At 41.0% G+C, this 22,345-nt stretch overlaps 1 protein-coding gene across 3 annotated transcripts in view; it reads right to left on the bottom strand.

Annotated features, from left to right (window-relative positions):
- TDRD7 (tudor domain containing 7) overlaps nucleotides 1-22,345 on the bottom strand; it is a 97,473-nt gene that overhangs the window by 28,518 nt on the left and 46,610 nt on the right. For all 3 annotated transcript variants that reach the window (XM_040226935.1, XM_040227009.1, XM_040227067.1), the window contains 2 exons: nucleotides 9,213-9,799; nucleotides 2,438-2,624 (listed from right to left, as the gene is read on the bottom strand). In XM_040226935.1, coding sequence (XP_040082869.1) covers nucleotides 2,438-2,624; nucleotides 9,213-9,799 — 774 coding nt within the window. The remainder of the gene's footprint in view (nucleotides 1-2,437; nucleotides 2,625-9,212; nucleotides 9,800-22,345) is intronic.

Genomic DNA, 22,345 nt, shown 5'->3' with positions numbered 1-22,345 from the left:
CCGTTCCTGGCTCTCTGGCTCCCTCAAGCGGTCACAGGTCTCACAGTGCCTCCTGAGTAATAACCAGCAGACACCTCTGGGATGTGGGTCTGGACCAGGTAAAACTGGCACCAACCTGAGGGGTGACCGCCAGTTCCTGTTTCTCATGTTCACCAAGATCTGTGGAAATCAAGGAGGGAATGGATACTGCTGTCAGGCATAGCAAAATTCAAGAGACACAAGACTTGTTGAGTAGCCAGTGTTTCTCCTAGTAAGGGGTAAAATTTATCTCTGTCTGGTTCATGGGGATATGGGAACATGATCAGGCCAGGATTGCCACAACTACTGCCGTCTTAAAGAGCTTACTTTCTACAACACACCAAGCTATCCCTTTTATTCCTAACACCAGCCCACAGCTCTCAGAAGCAATGACATAGACGGTCGCTTCCTGTTCTGTCTTCCATGAGGCACTTCCCTGTTCTGGTTCCCATGACATGGCCCTCTTAGTTTTCCTCATTCTTTGGCCATTCTCAGTCTCCTTTGCTCCTCTCACGCCCTCCATCTAAATGCTTAAGTGTTTCAGAGCCTGGTTCTGGGTGATTCTTCCTCTAGGTGACCTGACCCACTCCCAGGGCTTCAAGTGGCACTTACTTGCTGATGCCCCCGCCCCTGGTCCTGACTTCTCCCTGAGCTCCAGGCTCATCCAGGTGAAATCAGACAGCTATTCTCAAACCTATTAGGTCCTACAAAATTTTTGATTTTCTTATATATTGATTCTTCTCCCTGACTTCCCAGTTTCAATAAATGGCATGACCATCCACCCAACTGCTCAAGTCCTGAACTCATCAGCCATCCTGAACCTTCTCCTTTCTTCTCTTCCACATCCAATGAATTAGTGTCCTGTGAGTTCTACCTCCAAACACATCTTGAGTCTGTCTTGTTACCTCTGTCTCCACTGTTTCCACCCTAATCCAGGTTGCAACTGCTGGTTACTACAACAGCCAACTAACTGGTCTTACTTTTGATCTTTGCCCTACACTACAACCTATGCCCCACATAGGCACTGCAACAACCTTTGAAGCAAATAAACCAGATAACATCTCCCTGCTTATCCCTTCCTTCACAGTTATTTTCTATTGCAGCACCCTGGTTATTTCCTTCACTGCTTTTCACTGTCTTTTCATTTATTGTATACTTGTTTATTATCTGTCTTCTTTTACTAGCATAAAAGCTTCTCGAGGACAAGCCTTGTCAGTCTTGTCTCTTTCCCTAAGACAATGGAAAAAAAGAATGAAAAGTATAACAGGCAGATACTAGCATGATGATAGTGTCTGATTTTATAGGTAAGGAATCATAGAAGTCCCAAGGTCACACAGCTAGAAGTGGCAGAACTGGGACTCAAACTCAGGTCTAAATGACTCCAGAGTTTAAATTCCCAAAGCAGAGGTAAGGAAGGAAGGGAGGCCCAAGTGATTTTTGCCCTGTAGATCTCAGACTGGGGGATGATCTTGTGGAGGGTTCGCAGTGTTTATTATAAACCCTGACACACTCTTAACGTATCATCAGGGTTTTTTACAGTTCTTCTCTTCATAAGCAATCCCTGTGCCTTCAAGCAGCTAAGTTTTGAATTTCCTAAGGGCAGGGAAACAGTCAGGAAGTGGACTGAAGCTGAGCTAACATCTAGGACAGTCATTCCCCATCATCCAGAGATCACTCAGGTTTCTCACTAAACACACACTAGTGACAGGGCCACATACTGACTGGGGTCCTAATCATCTGGACTGCCCACCCCCTGCAGTGTTAAGTGTTCTGAGATGTGCTAACCCTGATTTTCAAAGTTTAGACCAAACTGTGTCTTGATGAGCAAGTTCTCATTCTGGGTCTCTAAGGTGAAGGAAGGAAAAGGCAGCAGGGCGGGGGCTGGTCACCATGAATGTGGCCAAATCTGGAAGTACTGGAGCCTCTGATGGAAGAGACTAGTGGAAGAGCCCTCTGACCTTTCCAAGACGACCACGAGGGCAAGACTTGGGGCATGGTCAAGTCTTACTTGGGGTTCCCCTCAGCTGGCTGTGCAAGAAAGGAGAGAATGTCATCTCTTCCAATCTGTATGATTTCCCTCATTTCCAAGTACTGACCCTGATAAGAAGCCCATAGAGCTCTGATCAGTATTCATTAGGTAACCCTGAGGAACAGGAATACAGGTTTGCTTGTTTTCCTGATTAATTATATCATGGGTTATGGTATTCCAATGGAGAAGAATTTTTTCTTTGTTTAAACTAAAACTCTAAGATAATATAACTATCACTGACTTAAAAGCTGACAGGGATAATTATTATTATTTCTTTTTACATATATTATCTTTCTAACTTCTGGAGAAAACTAAATACTGTTAGAGGATACCATATTAGAAGCAATATTTTCATTTGAAAAATAACGTGTTTGTCTTCATGATGCTTGCCTTTATCTTGCCCTCTTCCATTGAAATGACCTGTGCTCGTAACCAAGCATCCTCTTCAGCATTTACAGCCAGCAGCTGGCCAACCTGCACAGTCTGGACTGGGGTGACCTTAGGATTCTTACTGTAGTACTCCTTCATCTCATCTTCCATTAATTCTTGAGCAGCAGAGTAGTCTTTGCCCACGTACCTGAATTAAAGGAAAACAACACAGATGAAGCAAGCTGGAAGAAGGAAAGCTACAGGAATTCACTAATATTACTCTGTTTTTCTACTGTCATCTTTGGTGCCAGGCTCAGATTTCCTTACATCAACAGGGAGGAGAATGTGGATTTAGTAAACATTTATATCTTGAAAAAGGAGAATGCAATACTGTGGAGTCATAAAACAAGACCAAAGTCCAACACACCACAAAGCAGAGCAAATGTTCAACAGCAACGCAGTGACCTTGAGAATGTAACAGTAAACAGTCAAGGAGTTTTTAGAGGAGGACTAGGCTGAGAGAAGACTCAAGGGAAGGGAAGAGAGAAAGTGGAAAGGAAGACACCAGAGGAGGCCAGATGAGCAGGAATCAACCTGAGATTCTGACTTGGGCTGCTGGAGATCTGTGTGGATTACTTAGAAGAGAATCTAGTTAATAGTTCTGCCTTAACTAAGGTGCATATGGACAAGTCTCAAGCTCTGAAAAACCAATGAAACTTAACTTCTCCAAGAGAAAAACAAACCCCAGAAAATAAACAAAATCATGTGACAGCCCCTCCTTCCAACTTACCAAACAAATCACAACAAAATGCTGAGTTCTGATACCCTTAAAGAGATGACATGTTTTAGATAAATGCCTCTTTAAACTGTACGCTTCCTAAAGAAAAAAATTTTTTTAGGATACTCTTCTACATCCTTCTACAATTTTCTGCTGTTGACAACTGCAATCACCTTGTTCTAGTTCACTGTTTTCCTTTCTGCCATAAACAGGCTGTTGTTTCCTTGGCTTTACGTCCTCAGAGACAATTCCAACAAAGCCCTCCTTCCAGAATGGAAAACCTGGCAAATCAAGTGTGGCTCCTGTAACAGGAGCTATCTCAGCCATGGGACGAAGCCTTTTGAGTTTTAAGGCTACGCTGTACTAGCACTAGAGTCACCTGGCCAGGGAGACAGGGGATATGCCACAAGAACAGGGCTTCCTGAACTGTTCCAGCTTCTACTTGGGGCCCAAATAGTCCTATTAGAGCTTTAACAAACTACTCCTTTAGGAGCGTCTTCCTATGTTCTTGGTAACTACTAGCAGGGCAGAAAACACCAGAGTCAACCTATTTGTTACTAGCAGAAAAGAAGCTTTTAAAAGCCCCACACAGAATGGAAATAATGCCTCTTTTGGAGGCAAAGGCTGTTTTAAACCCACATATGACATGCATATTTACTCCATACTCTATCACTTGTTTATTGAGCTCTACAAATATTAAGGTACTGGCTGCACTCTTGGCTCTGGGGTCCCCTAGGACATCTTCACCTCTGCCTGAGTGCCCAATTCCTGGGACCTAGAGTCTCATGGGGACTCCTGGTAGCAATGCAGTCCTGGATGCTCCACTGGCAGAGGCCTAGGCTCCAGCGGTAGTTTGGTGGTTTGCGTAGCATGGGATCCTTCCAGGAAGGAGGAAGGTGGTGAGAAGCAGCATGAGCTCCACAGGCAGCTTTTGCTCTCTGTAGCCACCAGCAGAGAACAATGCTAGCTACATGCTTTGGGTGAGGTAGGGAGATAATGTTACAGCTGGTTTAATAGTGGGTGGTGGCAAGAATGAGGTCATTACCCCCAAATTATGTAGGCCAACTTAGGTGGGCCACAAATAAAGGTTATACAAAATTAATTTCTGAGACTGGTGACAACAGATTCCCATACTTGACCTAAGGGTCCCGCCACAGCACCTCCATGTAACTTTGTGAGTTATAAGCCTATCAGTTTCCAGAGTCTATTGCCTGCCTGGGTAAAGCTATGGGTACTGCTGGATCTGCTAAGTTTTCAGGGTAGCTGGGGGATACCAATAACTGAGGGCAGATATCACCTACCATGCTTGCTGGTGGCCTGCTACCCTGCTTCACACAGAATGCTGACCCTGGGATTCTAATTTATACTGAAAAAGCAGATTCAGGTAACCAGAGGACCCTGGACCTAATCATCCTGGAATAGATTGGAACCCTCCTACTGAAGTCTTGGAACTGATCCAGATTCCTGCCAACCCTTGGGAAGAATGTAAGAAATAACATGATTGATCCAGTCCAGTTCTGGGTGACTGGTCTCTGAAAGTGGCCCCCAATGACTATTGGTAACACAAACCAAAGGATCCTGCCAAGGAAGCAGATTTAGATTTTTTCCTTTACAATGTCAAATGGTAAATGTTAGCAATGTGCTCCTCAACATCCTTCCTTTACCTCAATTTATTAGTGACCCACAGTGGGAAGCCAAACCCTCAGCAAGCTCTTTCTATCCTCAGGCCATACTTCACCTTTCAAATAAAAGCTCCATACATTTACCACCCCTATATAAAACAGACCTCAACAAAGCTTCAGCATGTTTGAGTTTTAACATTCAAAGATACTTGATTCTCACTTCTTTATCAGACAGTTTGTTCAGATAGAAGAGCTTTAATAGTTTTGCTGCAATATTTTATTAAAGAACTTGGCCACAATTCTTTGTGGCCTTTCTTTGGGTCTTCCCAGCTCAGCTATGACCCTGAGGAGGAGTGAGAGCCCACACTAGAAGGGACATTTTGGTTGAAGGAGCCTGGACCCTGTTCTGCTTCAGCCTTTGCCCAGTCTGTCTATCCACAGCCACACCTTGGGCTGCTCCTTCTGGAGATCCAGCTCTACTGGTTCCTATTGTTTATCCCAAGTCAGAAAGGGCAATTTACTGTCTTTCATTTCCTATACAGTCTACATTTTCTCCAAAAGTCCACATCAAGTGCCTGGAGCTGGACTGTTTTTTTTTTTATAATTTCAGTAATCATTAGCCACTTAGGCAATAATTCTTTCTCCAAGGCAATGATATCAAAAGGCTCAAGGAACATACAGAATGATCTCTGTTCATTTCCAAGGTAAACCATTCAATATCACAGTATTCCAAGTCTATGCCCCAATCAGTAATACTGAAGAAGTTGAAGTTGAACAGTTTTATGCAGACCTACAAGACTTGCTAGAACTAACACCAAAAAAAGATGTCCTTTTCATCATAGGGGACTAGAATGCAAAAGTAGGAGATCAAGAGTTACCTGGAGTAACAAGCAAACTTGGCCTTGGAGAACAAAATGAAGCAGGGCAAAGGGTAACAGCATTTTTCTAAGAGAACGCACTGGTCATAGCACACAACCTCTTCCAACACCACAAGAGACAGTTCTACACATGGACATCACCAGATGGTCAATACCGAAATCAGACTGATTATATTCTTTGCAGCTGGATTGAGAAGCTCTATACAGTCATAAAAATAAGACCAGACGCTGACTGTGGCTCAGATCACAAACTCCTTATTGCAAAATTCAGACTTAAATTGAAGAAAGTAGGGAAAACCACTAGACCATTCAGGTATGACCTAAATCAAATCTCTTATGATTATACAGTGGAAGTGAGAAATAGATTCAAGGGATTAGATCTAACAGATATAGTGCCTAAAGAGCCAGGGACCAAGGTTCATAACATTATACAGGAGGCAGTGATCAAAAGCATCCCCAATAAGAAGAAATGCAAAAAGGCAAAATGGTTGCCTGAGGAGGCCTTACAAATAGCAGAGAAAAGAAGAGAAGAAAAAGGCAAAGGAGAAGAGATATATCCATCTGAATGCAGAGTTCCAAAGAACAGAAAGGAAAGATAAGAAAGTCTCCCTAGATGATCAATGCAAAAAAATAGAGGAAAACAATAGAATGGTAAAGCCTAGAGATCTTTCATGAAAATTAGAGATACCAAGGGAACATTTCAAGTAAAGATGGGCACAATAAAGGACAGAAATGGTATGCACTTAAAATAAGCAGAAGATATTACAAAGAGGTGGCAAGAATACCCAGAAGGACTATACAAAAAAGATCTTCATGACCCAGATAACCATGATGGTGTGATCACTCACCTAGATCCAGACATCCTTGAGTGAGAAATCAAGTGGGCCTTAGGAAGCATCACTACGAACAAAGTTAGTGGAGGTGATGGAATTCCAGCTGAGCTATTTCAAATCCTAAGAGGACACTGTGAAAGTGCTGCACTCAATATGTCAGCAAATTTAGAAAGCTCAACAGTGGCCATAGGACTGAAAAAGGTCAGTGTTCATTCCAATCCCAAAGAAAGGCAATGCCAAAGAATATTCAAACTACTGCACAATTGCACTCATCTCAAACACAAGCAAAGTAATGCTCAAAATTCTCCAAGCTAGGTTTCAACAGTACATGAACCGTGAACTTCCAGATGTTCAAGCTGGATTTAGAAAAGGTAGAGGAACCAGAGATCAAATTGCCAACATCCATTGGATCACAGAAAAAGCAGGAGAGTTTCAGAAGAACATCTACTTCTGCTTCACTGACTACGGTAAAGCCCTTGACTGTGTAGATCACAACAAACTGTGGAAAATTCTTAAAGAGACTGGAATATCAACCACCTCACCCGCCTCCTGAGAAAACTGTATGCAGGTCAAGAAGCAACAGTTAGAATCGGACATGGAACAATGGGCTGTTCCAAATTGGGAAAGGAGTTCATCAAAGCTGTATGCTGTCACCTTGCTTATTTAACTTATATGCAGAGTACATCATGTGAAATGCTGGGCTGGATAAAAAAGTGAAAGTGAAAGTCGCTGAGTTGTGTCTGACTCTTTGCGACCCCATGGACTATATAGTCTGTGGAATTCTCCAGGCCAGAACAGTGGAGTGGGTAGCCTTTCCCTTTTCCAGCAGATCTTCCCGATCCAGGGATCGAATCAGGGTCTCTCCTGCATTGCAGGCAGATTCTTTACCAACTGAGCTATGAACATAAGCTGAAATCAAGATTGCCGGGAGAAATATCAATAACCTCAGATATGCAGATGACACTATCCTTATGGCAGAAAGCGAAGAGGAACTAAAGAGCCTCTTGATGAAAGTGAAAGAAGAGAGTGAAAAAGCTGGGTTAAAACTCAACGTTCAAAAAAGAAGATCATGGCATCCAGACCCATCACTTCATGGCAAATAGATGGGGAAACAGTGGAAACAATGGCTGACTTTATTTTCTTGGACTCCAAAATCACTGCAGATGGTGACTAAAGCCATGAAATCAAAAGATGCTTGGCTCCTTGGAAGAAAAGTTATGACCAACCTAGACAGCATATTAAAAAATAGAGACATTACTTTGCCAAGAAAGGTCCGTCTAGTCAAAGCTATGGTTTTTCTAGTAGTCATGTATGGATTTGAGAGTTGGACTATAAAGAAAGCTGAGTGCCGAAGAACTGATGCTTTTGAACTGTGGTGTTGGAGAAGACTCTTGAGAGTCCCTGGGACTGCAAGGAGATCCAACCAGTCCATCCTAAAGGAAATCAGTCCTGAATACTCATTGGAAGGACTGATGCTGAAGCTGAAACTCCAATACTTTGGCCACCTGATGCAAAGAACTGACTCACTGGAAAAGACCCTGATGCTGGGAAAGATTGAAGGTGGGAGAAGGGGGACAACAAAGGATGAGACGGTTGGATCATATTTTTCACCGACTCAATGGATACGAGTTTGAGCAAGCTCCGGGAGTTGGTGATAGACAGGGAACCCTGGCGTGCTGCATTCCAAGGGGCTGCAAAGAGTTGGACACGACTGAGCAACTGAACTGAACTGAGTCTACATTTTCTCCAAAGTCCACATCAAGTACCTGGAGCTGGACTGTTTGTTTACAATTTCAATAATCATTAGCCACTTAAGCAATAATTCCTTCTCCCAGGCAATACAAAAGGCTCAAGAAAGCAGAGGGCTAATCTGATATTACACTTGGAAGGTGGTGATTGGCTATTCTGACTTTTCATAAATGCTACATAATTCCAGATTAAACAGTATTTCCTACATAGTGGATGGTTGCTTTTACTATGGACTAGGTATTGCTTTTGACATATTAATATATAGTTACTATTAAGCTTTTGACATTTTTTTTTCAGTTCAGACCATATCATTATTCCAATTTTTAAAACTGTTAGAAATCTTTTCTTCTGAAATAGTTACTTTGAACATTTAACATTTATTAAGAATCATTATTGGAGAAGGCAATGGCACCCCACTCCAGTACTCTTGCCTGGAAAATCCCATGGATGGAGAAGCCTGGTAGGCTGCAGTTCATGGGGTCGCTAAGAGTCGGACATGACTGAGCGACTTCACTTTCACTTTTCACTTTCATGCATTGGAGAAGGAAATGGCAACCTACTCCATTGTTCTTGCCTAGAGAATCCCAGGGACGGGGGAGCCTGGTGGGCTGCTGTCTCTGGGGTCGCACAGAGTAGGACACGACTGAAGCAACTTAGCAGCAGTAACAGCAGCAAGAATCATTATAACTATATTTATAACTAAAAATATAGTATTCTTCCTCAACCAGCACCCATGTGAAAAGCCAAGTAGCAACAGTAGTGACAGTGAAAGTGTTAGCTGCTCAGTCGTGTCTGACTCTTTGCAACCCCATGAACTGTAGCCTGCCAGGCTCCTCTGTCCATGGAATTCTCCAAGCAAGAATACTGGAGTGGGTTGCCATTTCCTTCTCCTGGAGATCTTTACCAGGATTCTAAAGAATTAGAAAATAAACTTGCCTGATAACCACTTCATTTGTGTTGCTCAGTTCAACCACCAAGACTGATGGTGATGTCTCAGTTGGAATGATTAATGGAGGAATTGTCACAGTCTCCATAAAGGTGTCCGTACTTTCAGCAGTATTTTCTTCTATCTGCAAATATTCTTGTTCAACCATAGACTTGATATCACAATTTCCACGTGCTTGCTCTGCATCCTTCAGGATTTTGTCAGCGGGCGATGGAAGTTTAGCATAGAGAATGGCCTTCTGGGGATTTCCAGAAATGTAGTCTATGGTGCATACATCAGAAAGCAAGTCAAGATTTTTTAAGGCATCCTCGGGTAATTTCACTTTGTACATGTCCTCAAATGTTTTCGGGAGTGCACTGGCCCAAAGACCACTTGAGTATTTCACCAACAGTTCTGCAACTTTCTCTTTAAAGTCTCCTGGCATAACTGCGGGACACCCTTTGAGTGGTGGTATTTGTTTTGGAGCAGGTAATGGGGATGGAGGCACTTTTTCAGCGTTCAGTTCACTTCTCAAAAGCTGCTTTCTCTTAGCTGGATAAAGAAGTAAATCCTGACCACCACTGCAAGGTTTTTCCACCTGAAATTTTTAAATAAAGCAAATTACAGATATTTTAATGGCTATATACAATGTGAAAACACATGAATGCATTTTAACTTTGAGAAGAACACTTTTCAAATTAATGAAGAGAACACAAAAGTGTACATTTTACTCTTCTCAATCACTGCCTTTACTTGTGAACATGATTGTGTACCGCATTTCAGAAAGAGGCAGGGAAATTAAATAATATGGATCTCCCTGTGAAACATCTGACTTCCAACAACCCTAGGAAACCACAGGTGCTTCTGCCTTGTACACCATATCTCACCTCATTCTCTCTGACAAATCCAAAGCAACAGCTTAGAAAATTGACAGAATATGAGGAGGCATGAAATCATGGAAAGGTATCAGGACTGGCAGGAATAAACCACTGGGAAGAAAGCTGGAAATATTCGGGCAAAAATAAAGTGCTAGCTCTCTTCTTCCTGCAATATCCTGAGAAAACCCTCAGCTTCTCATTTTGTAGAAAAAGGTCACTAGAGGTAAGGAACACTTTTTCCAGCCACCACACTAGAAAGAACTAAAAGTGTTGCCCCTCTAATGAACAAGAATTAAAAATGCCCAGCATTTGTATATAATCCAACTTTCTTTTCACAACATTCCAGAGAGGCATGGCATGATGGCATCTCCTAATGTAAGAGAAGGAGGAGAAGAAAAACATGCATGGTACCATTTCCCCAAGTTCTAAGCCTGTCTACTTCTAGACCAGGGGTCACACACTATAGGCTATTATAGCCCAATGCAGCCAGCCACCTGTTCTTGCCTAGTCTGTGACCTAAGAATGACTTTTATACTTTTTTAAAGGTGTTTCTTTTATTTATTTATTTATTTTGGCCTCACTGTATAGCATGTGGGATCTTAGTTCCCCAGCCAGGGATCGAACCCACACCCCCTGCAGTGGAAGCATAGATTCTTAACCACTGGATTGCTAGGGAAGTCCCTCCCTCTATTTTTAAATTGTTGGAAATAACAAAAAGAATTACTTTGTGACATGAAAATGAAATTCAGTGTACATCAACAAAGTTTTACTGGCACCCAGCCAGGCTCTATGTAGTGCATATAGCTGCTTTTGCACTCCAGTGGCAGAGTCAAGTAGTTGTGCCAGACTGTGGGTGACAGTCACATAGCTCATGGCCTGCAAAACCTAAAATACTTACTACTTGGTCCTTAACAGAAAAAGCTTCTCAACTTCTGATTAGACAGAAATTAGTATGCATAGCCCTCTGAAAATTTTCTATTTTGTCATATCCTATTCACCTATTCCTTAGCTGAAATTTAAGCCCTTAGGAAACTACCCAGACCACTAAGGTGATAATGCAAGCTTATGAGAAATACCCTCTTCTCCCAAAAGAACAGACTATTAAGGTATGCTGGGTAGGTAGCTTGTCAGTAAATAACACTGACTTCATTTACTAATTTTCTATATAATACTTAGGAAGAGAGACCATAAATACAGTTTGCCCCTGAATAACACAGGTTTGAATGTCACAGGTCCACTTACATGCAGATTTCTTTCACTAAATATGCATTGGAGTACTACACAATCCATAGCAATGAAGATCTAGCACAGCCAAAAATAATAAATAAAATAAATTTAAATGCTTTCAACGGTGTGTGAATTGCATCTCGATTGTGAAAATTCAGGGGAAAATGCTGCCTAACACATGTGGCAAGTGTGGATATGGGGGGCGGTAAGGCTATACAAGGATTTTCAACTGTACATAAGGTTGGTGTCCCTAACCTCCATGTTGTTCAAGGGTCAATTGTATGTATGCATAAAGAAGGTATCCTCTTATTACCAGAGAAGAACTTTAATAAGTCAAAAGATGTAAGTCAATTTAATATTAGATTCCTTTTAATCTTGCTGTATTCTGGATGACACCTAAGAGGAGATCTTAAGAATGCTAATATACGTGTAAAACGTTAGGTTTTCCTCCTCATTCTTCTGCCCATGCGTGCTTAAGATTTGGGAAAGGTACATGCCTGACAAACTTGAAGCATCAATGAAAGCAGAAGTAATACAGTCTGTGTTCAGCACCTGCAGGCATTCCATCATCACTGGTGGACTCCTGCTGACACTATGAGACACTCTAGATGGCACTCTAGACACTCTAGATGTGTCCTTAACGTTAAGCCCAGAAACACAAATATCTGGACACTCCTCCTCTTGCTCTCAATGGTTAGCCCACCTCTCTAGAGACTCATGTTCTAACATATGGTATCTTAAAATGCCAATCTTCATTGTGCTTTAAGACACTTAAGATACATGAACACAGATCGGGTATCCAGAGAAAGTTTGAAAAAGATACTTTTTGAGAAAATGCAAAAAATAAACAAGAATTCTATTTTTATGTGAGTTATTCACTTATCATGCAGAATCCCAGTTTGTATAATTTTAGATTTAGACATGGCAATCTCCATTATCCAAAGTCACTTGAGCCTTCTGGGTCCATCTTAAAACCCTTCTTCAGTCTTCACCTAGCAGCATCTTCTCAACTCTCTGCGACACCTTTGCTAAAGTGGATCAGTTCAGTTCAGCTGCTTAGTCGTGTCTGACTCTTTGGGACCCCATGAAATGCAGCACGCCAGGCCTCCCTGTCCATCACCAACTCCCAGAGTTTACTCAAATTCGTGTCCATTGAGTTGGTGATGCCATCCAACCACCTCATCCTCTGTCATCCCCTTCTCCTTCTGCCTTCAATCTTTCCCAGCATCAGGGTCTTTTCAAATGAGTCAGTTCTTCGCATCAGGTGGCCAAAGTATTGGAGTTTCAGCTTCAACATGAGTCCTTCCAATGAGTATTCAGGACTCATCTCCTTTAGGATGGACTGGTTGGATCTCCTTGCAGTGACAGACTTTATTTTCTTGGACTCCAAAATCACTGCAGATTGTGACTGAAGCCATGGAATCAAAAGACACTTGCTCCTTGGAAGAAAAGTTATGACCAACCTAGACAGTTTATTAAAAATAGAAGCATTACTTTGCCAACAAACGTCCGTCTAGTCAAGGCTATGGTTTTTCCAGTGGTCATCTATGGATGTGAGAGTTGGACTGTGAAGAAAGCTGAGCGCCGAAGAATTGATGCTTTTGAACTGTGGTGTTGGAGAAGACTCTTGGGAGTCCCTTGGACTGCAAGGAGATCCAACCAGTCTGTCCTAAAGGAGATTAGTCCTGGGTGTTCAATGGAAGGACTGATGCTAAAGCTGAAATTCCAATACTTGGCCACCTCATGCAAAGAGTTGACTCACTGGAAAAGACTCTGATGCTGGGAGGGATTGGGGGCAGGAAGAGAAGGGGATAACAGAGGATGAGATGGCTGGATGGCATCACTGACTCAATGGATGTGAGTCTGAGTGAACTCCGGGAGTTGGTGATGGACAGGGAGGCCTGGCGTGCTGCAATTCATGGGGTCACAAAGAGTCAGACATGACTGAGCGACTGAACTGAACTGATGGGACTGGATGCCATGATCTTCATTTTTTGAATGTTGAGTTTTAAGCCAGCTTTTTCACTTTCCTCTTTCACTTTCATCAAGAGGATCTATAGTTCCTCTTTGCTTTCTGTCATAAGGGTGGTGTCATCTGCATATCTGAGGTTATTGATATTTCTCCCAGCAATCTTGATTCCAGCTTGTGCTTCATCCAGCCCAGCATTTCTCATGATGTACTCTGAATTTAAGTTAAATAAGCAGGGTGACAAATACAGCCTTGACATACTCCTTTCCCAATTTGGAACTAGTCTGTTGTTCCATGTCCAGTTCTAACTGTTGCTTCTTGATCTGCATACAGGCTTCCCAGGAGGCAGGTCAGGTGGTCTGGTATTCTCATCTTTTGAAGAATTTTCCACAGTTTGTTGTGATCCACACAGTCAAAGGCTTTGGCATAGTCAATAAAGCAGAAGTAGATATTTTTATGGAACTCTCTCGCTAGATGGAGAGGCTAGTTTCAGTGGACTATAGCCCACCTTACATATCTAAAATAACTCTCACTAGCCCCATGACCAACTGTTGATATAGCTTCTTCTGATCCAAATGAGGATAAGAGTTCTTTAGCTTTATTATCCTTTTCTTTCCAATGAGTTAACTGGGAATATGAGATACTTCAATGTTTGTTTATTAGCCTTTCCCACTCTTAGCCCCAAAGTTTCCATTCCCATCTGTGCTCCAGATGTAATCAGAACCAACTACCTAACAATGTACTTTGTCAAAGCTCTAAGCATGACCTCTAAACATGACCAATACCCTGAGTTCTTCCAAGTAGGGCTTACTGTCTTAACAGAAGTTATGAATATTTGGTCCACTTGATGTGAATGTGTTCAGGGCAAGAGGAGAAGTCTCATTTTTCTAGCCTTTATTCCAGACTAATGTTTAAAAATCACCTTTAAGTAGGAAGCTTCCAGGGCTCCATCTGGAGCATTTATATTAAGCTTTGCCAGTCAGCCCATCAAAGAGATTTTTGACCAATAAGCCTGAGTTTATCCAAAATACAAACAATAGCCAAAGAATCATCTAACTGAGAAAGTATACTTGTTTCCTCAGCAGTTTTATTTTCATTGTTTAAGGTAGATACCCGATCCCACCACTGCCAATCCCCAAAATGCCTAGTTCCTTGAATTGCAGGCACTTTCCAGTTCTTACTGACTTCTTTTTGATCTCTAGAAAGTTGGTTATATGCCAAAATCCACTTTGTTGGTTAGTGATTTGGCCTCCCTAAATTTAAATTAGCATTTACTAAGGTTAAACATAGGCCTGACTTTAGGAACTGAACCTGACACTTAACTGGAGTTGATTCAGAGGTCCTTCAACATGTTAGACAAATATTCATGGATAATTTAGTGACATGGAGAATACTCCCTGTCCACATACTTCATTAGCCAATCTTTGGGGAATGGCTGAAAGGTCACTCAAAGGAAAAAAATCATGAAACTCATTATTTTTAAAAATATATGTAATTTAAGACAAATATAATTTTTCCAACTTAAAGTCTTAAATTTTTTATAGAAGTGAAAATTTGTTTTTCTCAGGAATTCCAATGTAATCACCATGTGTCCTCCAAAGCATGTGTCTTTTTTTAATTTGCTGGTCAACTGCCTTAGAAAATACACCTATTACAATACCTGTCCCCAGCCTATGAGAATCTCTCCAAAGGCAAGAAACTGCTGGAATGTGGTTACAGGATGGTGTCCACTCTTCACTGTGCTTGGATACATCTTACCAGATTTACATGTTCTATTGTCTCATTCCCCAAAACAGAATAGCTGTCTTCTGGCCTTCACAAATGACCAAGGTAAGTCAACTGCTACTTGAAACATGGCTGTTATTATTTCCTTAGTGTGATAACCAGCTGCTAAACATTCCCACTGGATTTCTCAAGAGGGTGCTTTTACAACTTCTAGTTCCTTTAGTCTACTTGATTCAGGCACATACCTGAGGAGGGGCTCAAAATGCCTCCTGTTCTATAGAAGACTCAGGATCATAATCCTGCCATTCTCCTCTTCATTTTCTTTGTTTTGGTCCCTACATTCTTTCTTTGGTTTTGGATATCCACCCCAAATATCATGAGTCCCATGATTGGGAACTGACATGATCTCCTCTGGTGATCATCAGAATATTCTAGAATCTAACATGTCTTAAACATTCTATTTCCACAAGTTCATTGTATTTATTTGATTTCTGTCTCATTTGGAATCACGACTTGAATGAGATACTTCTCTCACATCCCTCTGAGTTGCTGTAAGTTTGGAGTTGACAGATTAGGTTTGGTAGATATGAGACCCAAGGATTTAAAACATCAACTTCTTCAGGAGCTCTGCACATTCAAAAAATAAAACCTTTCATCCTATATACCTAGAAATTATCTCTTAATACTAAGAAGTCTTCACTTCTTCCTAATTTACCTGTGCTATAAAGTTCTTGAAGCCAAACTCCTTTGAGTCTATGAAGATTCACCTGCTAACTCTGCAGCATGGGTTGCTAAGGTAAACCTACTGTTTCAAACAAAATTAGAATTTTCTTTGGGATTCAGTAACAGAATTGGAACTGTTCAATTAAATCAAAGTTTTCAAAGCAGTTGTATGGGTCTTATTCAACCACAGCTTTGTTTCCATTGGGTAGTGGTTTCTTTGCGTTGAAGATTTTAAATTATGTTCTAAATTTTACTTTATATGGGCACCACTCAATAGAAACCTGAGACAGTATGATAAATCACTATCCAATAAATAGGAAAAAGGAGCTATTTGAAATCCTAAAAGAAGATGCTGTTAAAGTGTTGCACTCAATATGCCAGCAAATTTGGAAAACTCAGCAGTGGCCACAGGACTGGAAAAGGTCAGTTTTCATTCCAATCCCAAAGAAAGGCAATGCCAAAGAATGTTCTAACTACCACACAATTGCACTCATCTCACATGCTAGCAAAGTAATGCTCAAAATTCTCCAAGCCAGGCTTCAACAGTGCGTGAACTGAGAACTTCCAGATGTTCAAGCTGGGTTTAGAAAAGGCAGGGGAACCAGAGATCAAATTGCCAACATCCTTTGGATCACAGAAAAAGCAAGGGAGTTCCAGAAAAACATCTACTTCTGCTTTATTGACTACACCAAAGCCTTTGACTGTGTGGATCATCGTGAACTGTGGAAAATTCTTAAAGAGATAGGAATACCAGACCAACTTACCTGGATCCTGAGAAATCTGTATGCAGGTCAGGAAGCAACAGTTAGAACTGGACATGGAACAACAGGTTGGTTCCAAATAGGGAAAGGAGTACGTCAAGGCTGGATATTGTCACCCTGCTTATTATATGCAGAGAACATCATGTGAAATGCCAGGCTGGATGAAGCACAAGCTGGAATCAAGATTGCTGGGAGAAATATCAATAACCTCAGATATGCAGATGACACTAGTCTTATGGCAGAAAGCGAAGAGGAACTAAAGAGCCTCTTGATGAAAGTGAAAGAGAAGAGTGAAAAAGTTGGCTTAAAACTCAACATTCAGAAAACTAAGATCATGGCATCAAGTCCCACCACTTCATGGCAAATAGATGGAGAAAAAATGGAAACAGTGACACACTTTTTTTGCGGGGGGCGGGGGGCGGGGGCTCCAAAATCACTGCAGATGGTGACTGAAGCCATGAAATCAAAAGGCACTTACTTGCTCCTTGGAAGAAAAGCTGTGACCAGACCAGACAGCACACTAAAAAGCAGAGACATTACTTTGCCAACAAAGGTCCATCTAGTCAAAGCTATGGTTTTTCCAGTAGTCATGTAAGGATGTGAGAGTTGGACTATAAACAAAGCTGAGTGCCGAAGAATTGATGCTTTTGAACTGTGGTGTTGGAGAAGACTCTTGAGAGTCCCTTCAACTGCAAGGAGATCAAACCAGTCAATTCTAAAGGAAATCAGTCCTGAATACTCATTGGAAGAACTGATGCTAAAGCTGAAACTCCAATGTTTTGGCCATCTGATGCAAAGAACTGACTCATTGGAAAAGACCCTGATGCTGGGAAAGATTGAAGGCAGGAGGAGAAGGGGATGACAGAGGATGAGATGGTTGGATGTTATCACCGACTCAATGGATATGAGTTCGAGCAAGCTCCGGGAGTTGGTGATGGACAGGGAAGCCTGGCGTGCTGCATTCCATGGGGTCACAAAGAGTCAGACATGACTGAGCGACTGAACTCAACTGATGATAAATCACATTCACCTGGAGACATACCTTCCAGCATCCCAAGTGTTAGCTTGTAATTCAAAAGCAAACCAATTAAAAAATTCAATTTCAGCAGGGAGTAAAGACCCCTGGGTACCTAGCAATAACTAAAACATCAAAGAGTCCTTGACCAGAAGCCTGCACCTACGATTAGTCAGTTCACAGAAAGAAAGACTGGTTGATGACCTCCTACAGAGCTCAGGCTTTTTGTGTTAAAGCTGAGAAGTTCTGGAAGGGTTGGTTAATTGAGAAAGAGATGAGGAAATGGTTCCCAGTGAAGAAAAAACTGATAGGTTAAGATCTGAAACCTCTAAGGGCAGTGGGTGGGGCTTATACTTCACACAGTATAATACACAGAGATGAGTTAATACCCAATTTACCATTCCAGACCACCTACATCTGCCAACCTCCCCTGCAGAGGCTCCTGCTCTGCCCAGGATAGTTCAGAAAATGATAATTTTTAGTTACTTCTGTTTAAGAAACTACAGGTGTTTGTGGTATATTCCACAGAGAGTTAATCAAAGGGAAAGGTAAAAGGTTCCTTGCAGACTACCCCATCTGTTCACAGACCATCTACCTAGAGAAACTCTTTTTTCACCATCTAGGGTGAGTAATTTTATAGACATTATATATTTCAAGGTCAATACTCTTTCACTCTCACCCCTTTCCTACTAAGGACTTCACACTGATGCTGACTACAATCATTGGTATTTGGATCAATTTCAAGCTGTTTTCCTTTAGCATGGCCCGAGGTTCAGCACTTGTTCACAGGTCTCCCCAGGAAAACTTTATCCTGGTTAAATGTGTGCAAATCTTTGGGGGATGATCTTGGGTGGCAGCTCTGGCTTTCACTGTGTATTCTAAGCCAAGCAGGTACCAGATATGCTTCTCATTAACTCTAGGGGGAGAAATTCACTTCATCTAAGAGTGTCATTTTCTTTATCCACTGCTCCTTATTTTTCAGTTTAAGCTCTGTTCTGTCCTCTTTCGCATTACCTCTGTTTTCATTGACAGAAGCTCCTTTGTAGCATTTTCTGGTAATGCCTCTGCTTTACCAGTGGGTTTTAACCTGCTTTCATTTAAGCTGGGCTGCCCATGGAAAAAGAACAGCTGTCTTTTCCTATATACCTGCTATGTTTCTATACTGTACTGGCAGCTGCTATTTTATAATAAAGTTTGTGTCACTTAATTCTAACTCTAAGAGATGGAAGAACAGTCATATTTTAGAGCAGACTGAGGCCCTGATCTGTACGCTGAAAGTAATACCACTAAGAAATGGTCAAGGCAAAAACCAAACTCCAAAGACCAAACTCTATTGTACTATTGGGCCTATGGGTAGTTTTCTGTTTCAAGTTCTGGAACAGCAACATCACATTACTCCCCAAGTGTCCTATTCTGATTTCACTGCAGTGCAATTTTATCTTTCTCCTACTCAGATGGTCACTGAATTTAAATTTTAAAACTGTTCCAATGTCTTCATTGTATGTTTCTTTTTACTGATGAAAAGTCAGAAAAGATACTGGGTTCCAATTCACTATTATGGCTATACTTTTAAGTCCTGGCTTTACTTCTCAGTGCTGCTTCTGCTGGAATGGCCGTATAGATTGTATCAATACTGTTAAAGCTGAGGATACATCACTGCTGTTTCATTTATGTTCACCTCCTTAGAATTCAAGGTGTTTTTTACAGACATATCCAGGCTTTTAAAAAAGAGGCAATTCATGGGCTGACAGGTGCTTTATTTTACATAATTAATTATCATAATTAAAGACAAATTCCTGAACATACAGAAGTATATAAGTGGCACAACTGCTATTGCTGCCTTTGATATTATAGAAATTGCAATCCAGAACTTCAGGAATTTTTAAGTCTGAGGTATTAGGAGGACTAAATGACTTAAAGCTCAGTGATTTGTAACAAACAAAAAAATGACATATAAAATATAGACTAACAGTAAAACCTTTTTGTAAAAGCATGAATAATTAGCGTCATTAGGTATTTTCCTCATTTATATCATTTTATGTTATTATTCACTAATGTTATGTTCTGTGATTAAGGCTTGATGTGCTTCTAGCTGAACTCAGAATGTTTCCCACTATCTTGAAGCTACCCCCAGTGCTGCTCTGCTAGGCCTTTGAGGAACCAGCAGAGAGTCTTCTCAGCTAAGTGCATCTGTTCCTGTCTGGTTCTCAAGCAGTCCCCATCCACCCCCTAGCTCTCCACATAGCTTCAGGCAAGGCACTGAAGACAGATACTCCATGTCATGCAGGAATGGAGAGGTTTCTCTCGCCACCCATGTTTCAGAAAGTGGAGGATTTCAACAAAATCTCTGGTATTCAACAATCATTGTCACAAGATTTGAAATTCTTGTGTAACAGCTACCTCCTCTGAGAAGCTTTTCTTGACCTGGCTGACTATGCCGCACCCTCCTGTTTACATGTTTCCTTAACACCCTACATTTCTCCCTCATAATAACTGCAGGCTTACCCTTATTTGTTCAATGCTTATCTTTCCTGTTGGGCAGGGAAAAGTTCCTTAAGTTCCAGAAGGGCAAAGCTCAGGTCTGTCTTGTTTATTGTTATTCTTAGCACCCAGGTCAGTGAGTGGCTCACAGAAGCATTTTATAAATATAATACCAGCCAAATACAACAATTTAAGAAAACATTATTAATAAGGCCAGAACAGCCTTCAGAACAGCCAGGAGGTGTTGTTATCTTTCTCCTAGGATCCAACAGCAATTCTTAGATGCTTGGTATCCTTGGCCAATGGTCTGCCATCTTGGGCTCTGAGCCTTTCCAAGACAGCTTCTGCACAAGTTCTTTAGGAACACTATGGAACTGGGTCATCATTGTTAATATGGCTTTATATTCTCTTTAGCTTTTAAAACTGTCAGTACACACTTTGCTGCTAGAGAGATCCAAAAGGTTAAAAACAACAGATTCAAAGCATACTTTTGCCTGTATCAAGATGCCGTCTAAAAAACTTGTAAAGTGACTCGTAGCACAGAGCTGATCAAACCTCCATCAAGGTAAAATTTCAGAGCTGTTATTTGGTCCCTTGAGCTGATGAGACCCATTCTACACTCAAATGGAACTCCTGAAAGTGATTATCTCTGAGTGCTAGGATGATGGGTGATTTTTATTTTTTTTTGTAACTTTATTTTTCAGTACTTTTATATGGAATATTTTATATGACTGGGAGAGAAAGCACTTAAAAAAAGAGAAAGAAATACAGTGCACTCAGATTTCTTCTTCAGTTACACAACAAGCCACATGGAGATACATATCACTAAGTCTTTTTCACCCTAAAATTTCTGCAGTGCAGTGTGTTCTAACCTGTCTGACCTATCTGCAGTAGAATCAGCCCTGGGCATTCTATCAGTGTTCCTGCTTTCCAGCAAGGTGAAAAGCAAGAAGTCAGAAGAAAGGGAAAATAATCATGGTGTAGCTATTTAAAACTGTCTAAAATTGACCATGGTGTAACATTTTGAAACTGTTTACCAGCAGTTTGTTAAAAAAATCAGGCTACTAAAAAGACCATTTTGAAAAATACTGATAGATCTCATTAAAACTGGCAGTTTTTGTCATTCTAGACACAATTCACTAATCAATTTCTCACACCTGACAACTGATAGTGATTACATCTAAACAGTCCTATTAAAATTGAGAGAAACAGCATGGAGATAAGAAATATTAACATTTTATTTCTGCTTCACGTTCTACCCTCATTGCCCAGACAGAAATAATCATGCAACAAAGATGCATTTGAGCAACCAAAAAATTAAAAATTATTTTAGCACCTGAAATTTAGTAGGAAACCACCCATTTTAGGTAAAGTTTTAACATCAAAGAGACAGGCATTCTGTCACCTGCAATCCTGGCAAAAGAAATTTTGAGGGTGTGTAGACATATAAAGTAGTAAAGATGAGAATTTCTCTCCCAAAGCCATAAATTTAGCTACACAAATACTAGTTATTATCATCCAGTTTAAAACAAACTAATCAGAAAGGTGAAGAAAGTGTTAGTCGCTCAATAGTGTAGTACTCCTTGCAACCCCCATGGACTGTAGCCCACCAGGTTCCTCTGTCCATGGGATTTCCCAAACAAAAACACTGGAGTGGGTTGCCATCCCCTTCTCCAGATGATCTTCCCAACCCCGGGGATCAAACCCCAGGTGTCCTGCATTTACAGGCAGACTCTTTGCTGTCTGAGCCACTAGGGAACCATCAACCAGAAATATATTACATTAAGAATCTGTGAAGTTAATTTAAAGTTCTTTTACTCCAAAGATAACTTCTTTTTGGAAACTTAATAGTGAGTTACACGTGTATCTTCACAATAAGAGGACTTAAAGTTCATTGAAAACATAAGTTCATGAATATCTATGGATTTAAAAAAATAAAAGAACCATATTTCAAGAAGAAGCTCCAGGCCCTGAACCTTCAGATCGAGCAGCCTGATGAAACCTCAAAAGTCTCCTTTAGATTATGGAAACCTGAGAGGTTCCTCAATGCTGCTCAGCCTGCATTCAGTAAGAATATTCTTCCCAGGAAAGAATAAAAATGGAATAAATCAAATAGCGACCTTAGAAATTCCTACTACAAGAACAAACCCCATATTCAACATAAATCAGGGATAACATTCTTATGATCATTCTTGACTTTATAGGGAGGGCAACAGCCATATTTCCAGAGTTTGGTATTTCTTGTTTTCTCACTTCACACTGTGTATTCATCGTTTTACATTGCCCTAAGGTGGTCTCAGTACCTAAGGCACTGCCTGGTACCTGCAGGTGTAGAGTGAATGATTTAAGAACAAACAAGATGGAT

Source organism: Oryx dammah, unplaced genomic scaffold (genome assembly GCF_014754425.2).
Source record: "Oryx dammah isolate SB20612 unplaced genomic scaffold, SCBI_Odam_1.1 HiC_scaffold_1, whole genome shotgun sequence".
In the NCBI taxonomy this organism is placed as follows: domain Eukaryota; kingdom Metazoa; phylum Chordata; class Mammalia; order Artiodactyla; family Bovidae; genus Oryx; species Oryx dammah.
This window is presented reverse-complemented; position numbering and strand designations above follow the sequence as displayed.